This window comes from Nilaparvata lugens, chromosome 3 (assembly GCF_014356525.2).
Source record: "Nilaparvata lugens isolate BPH chromosome 3, ASM1435652v1, whole genome shotgun sequence".
NCBI classification, from domain to species: Eukaryota; Metazoa; Arthropoda; class Insecta; order Hemiptera; family Delphacidae; genus Nilaparvata; species Nilaparvata lugens.
Window position 1 is genome coordinate 25,725,018 of NC_052506.1, and position 16,132 is coordinate 25,741,149.

The window sequence follows — 16,132 nt, forward strand, 5'->3', positions numbered from 1 at the left end:
TGTATTCTCTATTATTTACTTCTATGAGCAGATTAAGCTTATATGTATAAAGTGGAACTCCCCCCCCTACACACAGATGGATAGTCTAGTAGGGGGATTCCAAAATATGTTGTATATTGTATTTCATATTCGTGTATCATGTTTTTTTTTGGAAATAAACTTAATTGAATTGAAATTATTGATTAAAGTTTCAAAGCTATCAAATTAACTGAATGGTTATTAATTTCCTCTTTTACCAATTTACTAGATTAGACCTATATTTTTTGCTTACAAAGTTATTAGATTATATACTTCTTAAAAAGTAATTTTACAAAATTAGTAGATAATTGCAAATTAAATTGATTGGCTGTTGCAGGGGTAAGTTTGGAGGGAATCGGCTCGTTGGACTGGGATGGATATGCGGAGCCAGATGTTGACGACAATGACGCAGAGCACATTTTGGACGAAGAAGGCCAGTACACCCAGGAACTGCTCTTCAATAACGCTTTAAGAGAAATATTTCTCAATAGATTTGTACATATATTTTCAAACTACGAAAACTTCGTCATTCAACCCAGTCAAGTAAGTTGCAAAACAATCTTGAGAAATTAATCTGACTATTTTACTTGGAAAATATTCAATTAATTGTATTCTTGTTATAGTATTCTTTGATACTATATACTAGTATAACTACTATATACATATAGGGCCTTCACTCACTTTTCTTTTTAGGGCACTGAAATTATTAGACACAATGAAATTTGTCAATGAAAATATCCTTTTCATTTTATCAAAAACACTATTAGTTTAACTCTTAACTAGTTTGAAAGCCAAGTGATTTACACTGAGCTGCAATCTTAAGTGATTTACACTTGAAAATGGCTCTTCAAGAGTTGAAACTTGTAGATGATGGTTTCTCGATCCATTCCAAGCTGCGGTGTATTAACACACGGTTTCGATGTATTTTAAACGAGGTAAAGTCAATTATTCCAAGTAAATTATCAGTTCTATTTACTTGAAAACATTTCCAATCGCCACTGTTGAAAATAAACGCTGGCCATTCGAAAGTACTCCAGTCAGTACTTTAAAACTGCTTATTTACTTACAATAATTGACTAAACGTCGTGTAAAGTAGATCAAAACCGTGTGTTGAGACTTGTGTTTTGATAAAATAAAAGCGGTACTAGATAGTTTTAATTGTACTTTAGTATATGGCCTACTATTAATAAATATATACCAAATGGGTACTAACTTGTTGTTGAGGTCTACTCAAATTGAATCAAATTGTTAAACTAAATATACTATATACTACTTTTAGTTGTGTAGTATATTTGTATAATACCTTTTCCAATTGAATGTTTAAATCAAGAACTTCTTGAAAGAAAAAAATAATTGTTAAAGCAATTACCACTAGACTGCATTGCATTTCATGCGATCATAGCTATATGAAGTGGTAATCAAACTCTTCTGAAGAAACTGAGTAGATCTACATTTGCAGTTGGTATGAGTTGCAGATCATGGCTAAGTGGTAGAGTGGATATCAGTGTCCAAACTTCGTCACTTTATTAAATAGAAAAGTTTTCCTTATCTATTTGTATTCTATCCTTAGGGTTGTTAACATCAAAACGGCTTTTTATCTTGTCCATTTTGTATCCAGAGTTCGTTTTGGTTTTATTTTATATACAGCAGAGTTTGAGGCTATTTTTACGGCTCAAAATTAGGCTTTGCGACGGGTCTTTAGCCAATCTTGTAGGTGCTTTTGCAAACCCATATATTATAAATTCATCACTAAAAACCTTATAGGAAGTTATAATTTATTATATTAATCTTTAGTCCGTGCAAACATAAGTTTGGGCTTTATGGCCAATGCTATTTCAATATAACAATAGAAGCTCACTGTTGCCGTCTTTAAGCTGATTCAATCGAAAAGGCCTACGCTCTCTTATTAGCTCTTTCTCGCACACAATTAGCTCACAGGATCTCTGGATTCTGTGGAATGTGGTAGCATTGAACTCCATAAGAGAAATTACTCCAAAGAGTAATAAGAGAAAAACTTTATGAAACAACTTCGAGATGGATTTTGTTTAATTGAGGATGATATTGATAAGTAATTTAATATTCACAGACTGTAGTATAAAGATTATTCTGAGTGTTGATCAGTTTACTTATTTTTCATTCGAATTAGGTCACAACAACTCTTACTGATTAATGCTATATCCTTTTCAGGACAGAGAACAGTGGATGAACGAGCGCGAATCGATGCAGAACTTTGACAAGGCGACGTTCCTGTCGGACCAGCCGCAACAACACCAGCCGTTCCTGTCGCGCTTCATCGAGACGCAAATGTTCGCGACGCTGGTTGACAACAAGATCATGAGCGCCTGGATGAAGGTCGAGCCCAACCTGCGCGTGTTCGAGCGACGCATCAAGCTGCTGCGCAAACGCTACTGCGACGGCGCAGTGCGCACGGCCCACCACGAGGCCTGTCGAGAACATCGCTACTGCGACTGCGCAGTGCGCATGTCTCACTACGAGGCCTGTCTCAGCATCAACGACTCGGAGAGGCTGCTTGAGAAGCGCATGGCCAGTGTTGATGTGGAGGTGGCAGCGCCTCAGGAGTTGTTGTCCAATCACGTGACACGTAACACGAGGGCTGGATTTCCGTTGCTTGATTCCACGCTGCTCAATCAGGAGCTCGCTCAGCGGTAATGTCGCACTGTATATAGATGGCATGTATCACTTCAACATGAGTTTAATTTTGGAATTATACTACTCTCAATAGCTATATTTTACTAGTAGTTTTGTAAACAGTAGACCTCACGCAGTTATAAACCACAGCCTTCTCTAATACTGCCCATTTAGAGTAAATTCTGTCCTTGTGTACTGTCGTGTCGTGTCGGCGAGATATCGGTGTTCAAATGGCAATTGGTCGTGGCTGATTGGGTTGGTGTATGGTCAATGGGTCAATGCTAATAATCTGTTAATCACAACTATCACCAAAAACTAATTCCCAAGACATACTGTCAAATGGTCAGCCCGAGTTGAAAGCAGAGAAAGGTCGAGAGAAAATTCTATGCTACTTTGAATTTTTACTTGCGTCATTGCATGCAAGTAATAATCCACTCAACAGCTGATTTATTATGAATAATTAGTCTGATTTTCACAGTAATATTGAAGTATGGAGGAAATTCCTTTTCTTCTCATATTATCCTTAAAATACAACATTTCAAAAAACCTCACATGTGGGTACATCGACACGTAATTCAAAAAGAAACATTCCTTTCAAATTTTATGAAAATAAAATAAAATTGCCGCGTTTTGCCGTAAATGCAGAACAAACATACCAAAACATACATACGTACGTACGGTGTGGAACCACTGAGTGCAAAATTGAAAACTTCACCCCCACCCCACATTGAAGCTGCTATAAATCAATCAAACGAAAACATAAGATAGTGAAATAATAGAGAATTGAATGCTCTTTAATTTTTACGATGCATTGTTGGAGAGTTATATGCTCTGAAGGAGCAAAATATCTTATGAAAACCTGTTATTTTATCAATTTAACACTTTCAAGAGCGAATATCTCAAAAATATGAAAATATTATAAACTCCATTCAACAAAAACTGTTGAGAATTTATTATGCTTCATTTTAGAATGGTTAGTAATGTCGGTTGAATACATTTTTCCCAAGATATAGGTGTGTAAGAAAACAATTGAGAAATTCAAATTTATAACCACCGTCATCCCTTTAGCACAATGGTTAGGGGTGGGGACTTTTGGTATGCTTACCTCCTTACTACCCTAAACAGAACTGCGGGGTCAAAACTTTTCAAATTCAAATTCAAATTCAAATTTTATTCAATCCAATTCACAATATTTACAAATTATGAGAAAAAATAATAGGTACAGCTTAACAATATTAGAGTAATAAGTTAATATTTTATAAAGTACATAAAAGTCTAATTTATTAAACAAATAACAATAACATCAGACAAGAATTCGAACATGCTAAACCAGGACTAATTTGTGAATTTGGATAGAAAAATACTGCTTGCTGAGAGTACAAAACTCTACGTCTGCGAGCAGGAATGAATATCTGATAATTTATGAATTTATAGAGAAGTAGAAAAATATAAAAAGAAGAAAGAAAGAAAAATTAGCAACCAATCACTCACACATTCACACTAACCATGCTCACTCTCCAATTCCAGCTCATTTAGCCAATGCATAGCCACCATTATCAGAGTATTTTAACTAAGAAACCACATTGAATAAGGTCTCTAGATAGTCAGGCATAAGACCTCTAAGCCATCCAAGAACTTTTGTTTTAAAAACAAGTCGATTTTGTGTTCTCTTAATTTCAAGAGGAATATTGTTGAAAAACTTAGGGCCGAGAAATACAAACGATTTCTGGAAACAAGTGGTATACGATTTAGGAAGTCTTAGTAAATCAGATGTCACTCTCCTAGTTTGATAACTAGGAACATCCCTGAACAACGCATGACCACAGTTTCCAGACATAACATAAAACATATACAATACTTTGAAAACATAGATATATCTGAGAGGCAAGCATCTGAGACTCTGAAAGATAGGAAAAGAATGTTCATATCTACCCTCCTTCTTGATGGCACGAACTATGGATTTTTGTATAGTTATTAAGGGCTTCAAGTGACTAATGTAAGTGGAGCCCCAACAATTTATACCGTAGCTGATTTTTGAATCGACAAGTGCAAAATATAGCTGCCTCAGGACACTCATAGGGAGAAATTTATTCAAAAAGTAGAACTTCCTCAGCATTAACAGCAGATGGCTTTTTATATTAGTAATATGATGAGACCAAGTGAGCTTTTCATCAACAATCACACCCAAATATTTTAATGAGTCAGTTTGACCAACCACCTCACAGTCACAGTCATCACTCGCACAGCTACCATGAAACTTCAGTGCAGAAGGCAATGTCCATGATGTTGATAGTGTAAACAGCATGTATTTTGTTTTTGAAAGATTGAGCTGAATCTTATTGTGTCTAAACCAGAGCAACAGCTTGTTCAAATCATCCTGCATTAATCTTACCAAATTGGGGCCATCCAGATCACAATATGCCAATGCAGTGTCATCTGCAAAAGATACAGGCATACCAGAGAACCTGAACGAATAGAGATCATTAATAAAAATGAGGAACAAGATTGGCCCAAGGACTGATCCCTGTGGTACACCACAGTCCACTACCTGAACCTCACTCTTCACACCTCCAATGGCTACATATTGTTGTCTGTCATTCAAATAGGACAAGAACCAGTCATGAGCCACGCCCCTGATGCCAGCATTATACAATTTATTTAACAAGATCGAATGGTTCACTGTGTCAAATGCCTTTTTTATATCTAGAAACAGTCCTGCGACACAGCGTGCTGGCCTGAAGTTGAGACCAGAGAAAACAACTGCCATAAACCTTTGAAGAGCCATTTCTGTATTCATACATTCACGAAAGCCAAATTGGTTACTATAGAAAAAATTACATGAATCAAGAAATTCTAGAAGTCTCCTTTTCATTATCTTCTCCAACAACTTTGAAAATACTGACAGCAGGGATATAGGTCTATAATTGTTCAACTTTAATCGAGAACCCGACTTGAAAACTGGCACCACTCTTGCCAGCTTCATCCCAGAAGGAAACACCCCTGTAGAGAGACTACAATTGAAAATATCAACTAGAATTGGTACTATGGCCAGCGCAACATTCTTCAATAATCCAGAAGATATACAGTCACCCCCACAAGATTTACCATTTTCTAATCCTCTAATGTAAACTAAGAGCTCATCATAGGTAACAGCTTCAAGGAATATAGACTTCTGCTGATTAGTTTCCTTGAAGATATTATGATAGTCCATGTTATCAGCTCCACCATTAGAATTAGCAGCGACATCTCTGCCAATGCTAACAAAATACTCATTAAAAATATTTGACAATCTTTTTGCATCACTAACAATTTCATCCCTGTGTTCTATTTTTAATTCTTTTAGGGGTTTACATTTTTTCGGATTTCCACACAGCTTATTCAAAACTTGCCATTTTTGCCGTGGAGGCATTTGATTTAATGAAGAATAATATTTTATTTTTTCAATTTTAATCCAATTTTTTATTTTTCTAGAGAAATTTTTGAAGTTATTTTTTAATCTTAAGTTATCAGGGTTTCTTTTCATTATTTTAAATAATCTATCACGCGAGTGGATTGCTGCACACAGACCATCAGTTATCCATGGTTTGAGTTTCTTCAAATTCATTGATTTTATTTTGCATTCGACTCTCACCTTTGAACAATCAATATAATTTTTAAATACCTCAATAAATTTATCAAACTTATAGTTAAAATTATTACTTAAGAAAACATCACCCCAATCATGAGACAGGAGGAAATTATTCAGTTTGTCTAAATCGATTTTGTATTTTTCTTTACAAGAATTCCTTCTACTATTATCTAGGTTAGCGCGAATTGTCAATGTTATAGCTCTATGATCACCAATTAAATCCTCAATAACTGCACATTTTTCAAAATGTGAAAAATTTTGTGATCTCATAAATACGTGATCAATGCAGGACGATGTTGTCTCCGTTACTCTAGTAGGTATGTCTATAATCGATTCAAAACCGTAGTAGCTGAGAACTTCTAAGTAATCATCAACTTTATTATCACCAGTCGTCAAAATGTTGATATTAATATCTCCTATTATGACAGTATCACAAGACGAAGGAATGTTTAAAATAGTGTCAAGACTGGTAAGAAATCTATCGCATTCAAAGCCATGCCATCTATAAAGAACGATTAGATTGAATTTATAGTTCGATAAGGTGCACTGAAGATAAAGAGCGTCCGCACCATCCAACTCACATTCCTTCACACTGCAGTTGAAACCAACTAATTCAGTGGAAAAATAAACAATCAAGCCGGTGGCTCTTGTGAAAGAGGAAATACTTGAACAAGATTCATGGCCATCAATATAATACTGGGACACCTGCTCATCTGTATCCAACCACACCTCAGTCAACGCTATAATAGCTGGCCTCACTTTCCAGCAACTAATATATGTGACAAACTTATCAAAATTGCTGCTTATACTTTGTATGTTTTGATGGAAGATCGTAAAACTATGACTTGATGAAATATGAGAAATATTAACTTCATCAATAGAACTCAACAAGACACAACTATTTTCATCCTCCATCATAACTCATAGAATTTAAACAATATTTGATATTAGAGATTTGGTGGTACAAATCCAAACATTTGGTGGATTTGGTGGTAACTTTTATTCCAAACATTTTCTTCTATATTCTTTTTTGAGCATTCATTGCCTGGACTAATTATTATCAACCTATTTTTTATCGAACAAATACATTTTGGATGTTTTCAGGAGCAGACGACAGAGGAACGTGAGCAAACAGCTGACACACAGCGTGTCGTCGGTGTCGCTGGACGAGTTGGACAGTGGGTGCGAGGTGGCGCCCAGGCAGCAGCCTCCGCCACAACACCACCTCAAGTCGCTGCCTCGGGCTAAGTCTCGCAGCAGCGAGGCCAAGCCGCTGGGCTCGGCCACCCTGGCGCCAACTCCCTCGCTGCACCCACACACCACCCCAGACATGAGTCCCGCGCTCATCGCGCAGACCAACTGGAATTTCGTCGAAACCCTGCTCAAGGTAAACCAAGCAATCAAACTTCATAATTTTATGATTGTAAGGCTGGCCACAAACGGTAAAACATGTACATGCGTGTTTATCATGCATCATTTGTCATCAGCGAGAGGCTTCTAACATAAAATAAACAACCAATAGCAATAAATAACCACTAGAAAATTATAAATTATAATGATAGAAAAACAATTTTTCTAGCTCAAATAGAGCAACGAAGAAAAATAAACAACAAAAATTCGGAGATACAATAACCTAACCTCAAAAAATTTTTCGCTGTGTTGAAACAGTATATGACGACATGTGTATCATGTGTACCGTTAGTGGCCAGCCTTAGACACTACTTACAGAAGCACGACTCAAATCGCAAAGCGACTCCATACATCAGCGCTCCAAGAGAGTGTTTTGTCAACTACGATGACAAAATTCCTAATTCGAAATTCAAAAATGATGAATAGTACTAACATTTTGCCATTTTAAAAGTAAACCCCAACTCCAAACCTTCTTTCAATCTAACTTTAACCTTCAACTAACTTCTAACACCAATCATAGCCCTAAGCTCAAATGATAAGATAATTCCTGGTTGGATTTTTAGCCTTTCGTGCACTCCAAGTTCATTTAATATAAGTTAGTCGCTCGGATACTCGGGACTGAGTTTCAAGGCGACTTGATATGCTGGTCGCCAAGAGACGTGAGACTTGAGTATCCTATAATGTTTAATAAAGTAAGGTTAGGATTTGAAATTAAATACCGTGAATATAAACTAGAAAACGTTAATTTTTGTTGAAAAAGTAATATAACTTCCCATTTCATACAGTTGGAATTTGTTTACTAAAATAAGCCTTTAATTACACATTTTCAAATAGGTCAAGTTGAAAGGTCGGAAATACTGATATCCGCGAATGGAATCGTACTGGAATCGACTGAGTCGCACTTGTTATAATAAATTTTGTAAAACCTCTCATTTTTTTTTGTAAAATTGACTTCCTTGATACGGTATTTTAAAACACACTTTGAATCGTTTATCAAAATGTTCGATGTTATTAACTGATTGTGGCGTGTTTTATTTCTAGGATTGTAAAGCAAAGACAAAGCGAATGTTGGTTGAAAAGATGGGAATGGAAGGAGTGGAACTGGGCAATACTGGACAAACTTCGTTGGTTGAAGAGAACACCCTGATTGCTAGTCTCTGTGATTTGCTTGAAAGAATTTGGTCCCATGGACTACAAGCTAAACAGGTATTTCAATATGAAATTATTGTATTTTTTGTGATAATATGCTGTGCCAAAAGTATATTTTATAATAATAATGATTCTTTATCCGGAATTAGGTTAAGAAATTACCATATTGGAACGAAAACCCAGAAGCTAGTCCAAAACTTTTCCTCCTAAAAATCATAAACATTGTATTGAGTTATTTTGAAAAATATCGTCATTAAATAATAATCATTATTATTGAAGGTTATCAATATATTTAAGAATCAAGAATCATTCAATGCTATTGCATACTGTTTGAATCCATATCCATTTACATTTTGAAGAATCATTAACCTAATGAATTCTATTGGCATTAGTCACATATTCATTAACTTGAACATTGCTGAAGAAAATCAGTCAAATGTTATCCATTCTTAAAGCACCACTTCCACAATACCACAACCTCTGAAAGAGAGCAGAATATTACTGGTTTCAGGTCATCTTAAAGTAATTATTATTATTGAACAAAATCCAAATTTTTTATATGATAATATTATTAATTCATTAGCGTTTGAATATTTGCAATACCTATCTTAGTAATTTCCATCTGTCAACTAGAAGTGTTATATCGGAGTAAAGCGTTATTATTGAGAAGCACATATAGTTCAGTCACTATATACATTAGTGCATGCAATTTATATTTCCTACAGTTACGTTGAAAAGTGGCCATTGCTGCACTGATTACAGAACGCAAAGAATCACTTTTCCGCTCTAGTGCGGGAAAAATTTTTCTGCACTCCAGATTTGCAACATGGCAACGAAAAATACTTAGTAGGTTATATGGAGCAACAGTGCAGCAAAATCAAAATGAAGTTGGTAAGAGTGACTGGGCTGCTATAGTGAGCAGAGGTGCAACCAAGCACAACGCGCTTATTATTACTATTATATATTATAACGAGGACAGCAACAGCACAGTGCCACCACAGCACACACCACACAGCCGCCTCGCCATTCAAACACTACTAAATTATTTGATGGATTTCAGGCAATTTTACCCATAATTACCCACTTTTCATATTCAATGGTAACTGTAGGAAAAACTTAATGTGAAATACGTGCGCAAAGTTCCTCTGCTGCACTCAAGAAACCATTCCGCCCTCGCCTACGGCTCGGGCGTAAACGTTTCTTTCGGTGCAGCAAACTGTCACTTTGCGCACTAGTTGCACAAATAACTATTGTAGTTCTGATTTTTCAATATATTATTAAATTTGGGTACATAAGAGAAGTCCAGATCCAATTTCTTCATGCAAAATTTCCTTGTACTAGATACAGAAACAGATGCATTGAAAAAACTGATGCTTATCGTAGATTTGTAGAGGATTAAATTCTCTTTGAATTGATATATTATTTCACTACTTCAAGTTTTCCTTTCATTGTTATAGCAGCTTCAATATAAAAATTTTCATTGCTGCAACAAGTGTCCTCAGCGGTTCCACTCCTTCAACAGAGGGAATACAGATGCGCACTTTTGCTATGTTCACCAACTAACTAGTCCAAATTATGCTGCAAAGTCAAAAATTGTGTCACAGACACCCCCTTCAAATTTCATTGTCAAACGATCAATTGTTGAAGCAATGAAAATTTCACCCACTACATTGAAGATGCTATAACAATGAAAGGAAAACTTGGAATAGTGGAATAATACATCATTTCAAATAGAATTCAGTGCTCTACAAATCTACGATAAGCATCAGTTTTTACGATGCAATGTTGGAGAGTTATAAGCCCTGAAAGAGCAAAACATTGAAAAAAAAACCTGTTATTTTAACAATTTCACACATTCAAGAGCAAATACCTCGGTAATTCTTGGGAATATCGAAAAATTCCACTGAACAAAAAGTGTAGAGAATTTATCGAGCTTCTTTTTTGAATAGTTAGTTGAGTCGGTTGAACGCATTGTTCTCAAGATATGAGCATGTGAGCAAAAGGCTGAAAAATGCAACTTTTAAACCACCCTCATCCCCTTAGCACATGAGTTAGGAATTGGGACTTTTGATATCTTCTCCTCCCAACTAGTCTCAACAAAGCTGCAAAGTCAAAAATTGTGTTTAAAACATTCCCTTCAAATTCCTTTGTCAATCGGTCTATTGTTGCAGAAATGAAGATTTCACACTCAACACTAAAGCTGCTGCAAAAGGTGTAGGGAAATTCGTAACGGTGTGAAATTATACATAAAGTTGAAGAGAATTTAATGCTCTATAAGCTCATAATCAGCATGTATTTTTCCCATCGATTTTTAAAAAGTTATAAGAGCAAAAATTGAAAAAAAATTGGGAGGCAAACGTGTTTTTTTCAAAAATGTCACCCCTTGAAAGGCGGATATCTCGAAAACTAGAGAAGATATAGAAAAAGTTGTAAGATAAGTATTGTAGAAAATTATGTAAGCTTCAATTTTGTATATAACAGTTATGTCCGTAAAATACATATTTTTCGAGTTATACGCGAGAAACCAAAAAATGGTTCCTTTGAACCCCCTTAGCACAGGCGGTAGGGGTGGGGACTTTTGACATGTTTACCTCCTTACTACCCTCAACAGAACTGAGATGTCAAAAATTGTCTTCCAAACATTTCCCTCTATAACCATTCTTTGACTGGACTAACAGTCTTGCTTCTTTTATAATAATGCTTCATGGTAAGATATTTTTTATTTTATTTTCTAGGGTAAATCGGCATTATGGGCGCACCTAATGAACTTTCAAGAACTTGAAGACTGTGACGACTCGAACAAATCAATAGATCCTAATTTTTTAACTCCTGGTAAGTAGTAATATTCTACAAATTAATTTATTTAGTAGTAATGTAATTTATGAAATTATAATTTAATATTTATTTTCATGAAATAGTTTGTAAATGAATAATGAATACAGCCTAAGAATATTATTATGAAAGCTGACTTCCAATAGAACTAATAATACCAACGGGAAGCATTAGGTTTCAATTTATGAATATAAGGCGACTCACATCTGCAAAAACCTTAGCAATCAATCTGAATATTACCAAGTTTAATTTCATTTTATGTCTCATTGAATCTATCCAAGCATCATCCCAATATCTTATTCGGATAAGATTTTTAGAATTCTATGGATCAGAATGGATAGAATAGTATGCCTAAGTGGAATGCCTAAGTGGAATACCTAATTGAAAATCATTACGTGTGAAATTCATAATTCTATTCATAGGATAACAATAAGTGGATTGGTAGTGGAACAACCCCTATAGTTCATCATGTTTAGAGATATGTGTGTTGTATGATATATTTTTATTTGAAAGTGAAATGCGTGTTTTCTCTATTTGTTGTGCTGCTCAGCCCTTGCTTGGTGTGTCCTAAGGAGACGTCTAGATCGTACGTAAATTTCTTTATGAAATATATTATCAAATTATTCTATCACTTATTTTAATGCAGATTGTATGAAAAGATTGCTGTGAAGAGATGTGTTTCTATTTTTCTAACAATGTATTCACGAAAAGGGATATTCATGCAGACATTCGTTAGCTCACATTGTAGTAGATTACAAATTATTAAAATACATACAGTATTCAACATTTTGATTCAAATATAAGAGAAAAACTACAGCTGAAGATGTGTTGGTTACAACATAAAACTGCAGTCCTGTATAAATGTGCAATAAATGTGGATGTGACAAAAATAAAACTGTGTTTTTTCAATCATGGAAAAACTCCCCAACATCAATTCTTATTCAACAAATTTTATCATGAAATATAAGAGTTCATCCCCGCTTTATTATGAAGATGATAAATTTTCTAAAGAACAAACTTATCGCTATTCAGTGAATTGGTGTGAATGAAATGGCCATCTCTGGCATTGGATTGAACAAAAAATATTATCAAGCTATAAAAGTGCCTTATAATCATATTATTATTCACATAGAAATCATATACCCTATAAATCTCTCATCTATTTTGTATTGATAGTTCTCAAAAGTACAAAAGTACACGCATTCTATTGAGGAATTCAGGAAGCCATAGTTAATTCAGCACATGATGATTTCCTTTGTCTTAACAGTTCTGCCTTGTTATACATCTTGTAATCAGTCGAAGATGTTTGCTAATTCAATTTAATTTGAAAGGAATATGTTTGATCGTGTTATTGTGGCATGAATATATTACTTTGATTTGATTTATCGATTTTTGAATGAATAAACTCTGTAGAATAATTTAATAATATTATGAGAATTTGTGTAACATTCGAATAAAGTGTTTTCATGTGTTTTTTATAGACTTGTCTTCTCCTGCAATGGACAGATCACCGCTTGTGAAATCAAATCGAAGCAGATCGGAGACTAGAACCAGTTCCAGACAGTTCCAGAGCCACGACGAGAGTGTTGGACAACCATTTCTCAGGCCGTTACCTTGTAGCTTGACTTATGACTTGAGGTTAGTGAAGAGTTATTAATCGAACGAGCGTTAGCGAGTTCTCAATTTTTACTTACTGAAGGCCAAAGTCGTTGTCTAACTGTTTGTGTGTTATACAATAACTTAGAAAGAATTGATCAATCAGCTTCAAATTTTTAACACGTATTCTTCGAACCTTTTTACAGGTCAAGTTCGTTGGACAACAAAATTGACTCACTCCTTCGTATTTTTTCAGGATACAAGAAAAAAAATTGTTGTGATTTCTCAGTCAGCTGAAGAATTCATTGCAACATTTTTCCCATTTATTCATTCATAACATCAGCTGAGGCTATTTGGAAGCTATCACACAGACAGACCTTCATGCTCTGACACATGATTTCAGCTGGTTAATTTACAACTTTTACAATAATCAACAAACTGATACGGGTTGAGATAACAATGTGCGGTTTTCGCCATTCATTGGACCATATGAATAAAACCAGAGAAAATTCTCATGAGCAAGAGCATGGAGCATAAGGTTTTGCCCATGTGCAAAAGGTAGAAGCAAAAGCATTTGCTCATTTTTATATGAATAAACTTTACCTTATACTCTTAACTTATGCTCCTGAACTCTGGAGCAAATGCTCACGTATTTTAAAGATTTTTCATCGGCTGATTCGCTTTTGTAGCCTTACTTTGTTTTTATAGCTCACGGAAGCGCTAAATATGCAAGTAGGGGGCACCGCTTGTGTTTGCGTCGTCTGCTCTGTTTTCTATTTATGAATAGAGTTTTAGGTTAGTTGAGTTAAGAGTTTTGAAATAATAGCGTGAAAAAATGTCATCTTTATAATAATCTTCAGCATATTATAATATCAATAGCTTCTTATAATCGTCTACACTCTCATCTTCTTAAATGCCTATTTCCTATTTTGTGATGGCTATCTTTTGTATTTATTCTTTTGTAGGAATAATGGTTGAATCTAAAAAGAGTTCTATAGTTCTCAACTATTGGTTGTGATCGTATCTGGTATAGTTTCCTCTTCCTCATACGAATTAGTTGAGCCATTTTACTATGAGCAAAAGGTGATAAGCTGCTCTAGACTAGACTCACCTTTTTGAAGCATTTGCTTCAAAAGTTGAGCAAATGCTCTAGTTTATTCATACAATTTTGAGTATAAGCTTTTACTTTTGAGCAAATGCTCAAACTATTTTTTTGATGAATCAAGAAATGAGCATGAGCAAAAGGTTTTGCTCACGTTTATTCATAGATAATGAAGCAAATGCTCCATATTTTAGAAGTATAAGCAAATGCTCAACTTCATTCATATGGCCCCTTTTTCTCTTGGAATTCTGTATCAAAATCATGTATCATGAATTTTGATTCATATGAGGGACAAAGATGTTGAAGCGACAGAGTAAATTTATAATTTCAAATAGGATTCCCTATAAAACCTACTGTCAATTATACTCTTGTAAAATAAATATTTAGTTGTCACCATAATTTTCACCTACTCTGCATAATTAAAAGTTACGGGTTTTAAAGATAACAATACTACAGTTATTGAGCGAGTCTTTCAACCCTGGGGGTCACTAGTACCTATGTTAGCTATTGTAAATTATCGATTTACTGAAAATAAGTTATAGAGGATGAAAGAGATTGATTGATGACTATGAGGAATGTTGTAGGGAAAGCTAAAGCTCACACTGGGCTGTGAAGCTAGAAAAATTGTAAATCAAAGTGAACTATTATGAATAATGGTTAAATTAAGGTGGGTTATAGTAGTAAATATGGAAGAGTACATTTTGTTGGTAATTAGGTTTCCAATCGCTTTGTGTGAATGGCTTCAATTGTATTCTATATTGTTAATTCAATTTAATATCTTTTAAGTATATTGCAATTATGTTCCGTTAGAATAGTACAGTGTTAATGATGTTGACCTGATTAGGATTTCAATTATAAAGACCCAACTATTTGGAATGGGGTTCAATGTGAATATTCCCCTATTACTAAATTAATATACGGTACCCATGTATAATATCAAGCCTCATACTTTGTGGTCTAACCTTGAACATTACCAAATATATTTCAATCTGTAGGATTCATACAAGATGTTTGCCATAAATATTGATTGTGTTATATTCAAAATATACTTTATTATCAATTAATTTTACCTACACTCAAACTTGGCGTTTCCCAGCTATTTTCTGGGAGTTTTACCTCATGTTTTAGTAGTTTATTGAAATAGTCATGTATTTTTTCCTTTATGATCTTGGATGTCGTAATTTTCTGTAGATGTGATTAATTTTCCCCCCATTTTTTCCACAGATGCATTCAATCAATGGCCGAAATAAAGACGCAAATAGGATACGCTAGAGCATTTGTTCGGCTGTCTCTTGAGAAGAAGGTTCTTTCCCGACATCTGAAAACTCTTCTAGCCGATTCTGCTTTGTTGAAGTACGTTTTATTTCTATGGTTGAAATATTTGTTGACTTTTATATTCATTTACACACATAATTGAAAAACTTCAATTTGAAGATGCAATAAAAATGTGATTTGACAGACCAACTTGAAATCTTGTAGAGTGTGGAAAATAATCAATCAATAATAATCATTACTAATAATTTCTACAGTAGCCTACTTTCGACAAATGAAGCTCAGTACAATTGGACAAGTCGAATCGACAATATTTAACTGTGTTTTTGTTAAATTTAATTTTTTTTTTTTTTTTTTTTTTTTTTTTTTTAAGATTACGTCCTAAAGACTCCAGTCATGGAGTATAAGACAAGTCATGTTGTTACATAATAATTCTAACAACTAAATATTTTTTAATTTGTTTTTTGAAAATCTTC

General features: G+C 34.5%; 1 protein-coding gene across 4 annotated transcripts in view; it reads left to right on the forward strand.

Moving 5' to 3' along the window:
* LOC111049688 (DENN domain-containing protein 5B) overlaps positions 1 to 16,132 on the forward strand; it is a 46,074-nt gene that overhangs the window by 15,627 nt on the left and 14,315 nt on the right. For 2 of the 4 annotated variants that reach the window (XM_039423379.1, XM_039423378.1), the window contains exons 9-15: positions 356 to 561; positions 2,206 to 2,684; positions 7,400 to 7,682; positions 8,747 to 8,911; positions 11,590 to 11,686; positions 13,168 to 13,324; positions 15,609 to 15,737. In XM_039423379.1, coding sequence (XP_039279313.1) covers positions 356 to 561; positions 2,206 to 2,684; positions 7,400 to 7,682; positions 8,747 to 8,911; positions 11,590 to 11,686; positions 13,168 to 13,324; positions 15,609 to 15,737 — 1,516 coding nt within the window. Of the gene's footprint in view, positions 1 to 355; positions 562 to 2,205; positions 2,685 to 7,399; positions 7,683 to 8,746; positions 8,912 to 11,589; positions 11,687 to 12,236; positions 12,273 to 13,167; positions 13,325 to 15,608; positions 15,738 to 16,132 lie in introns of all 4 variants that reach the window. The other 2 variants (XM_039423376.1, XM_039423377.1) reach the window with 2 other exon arrangements.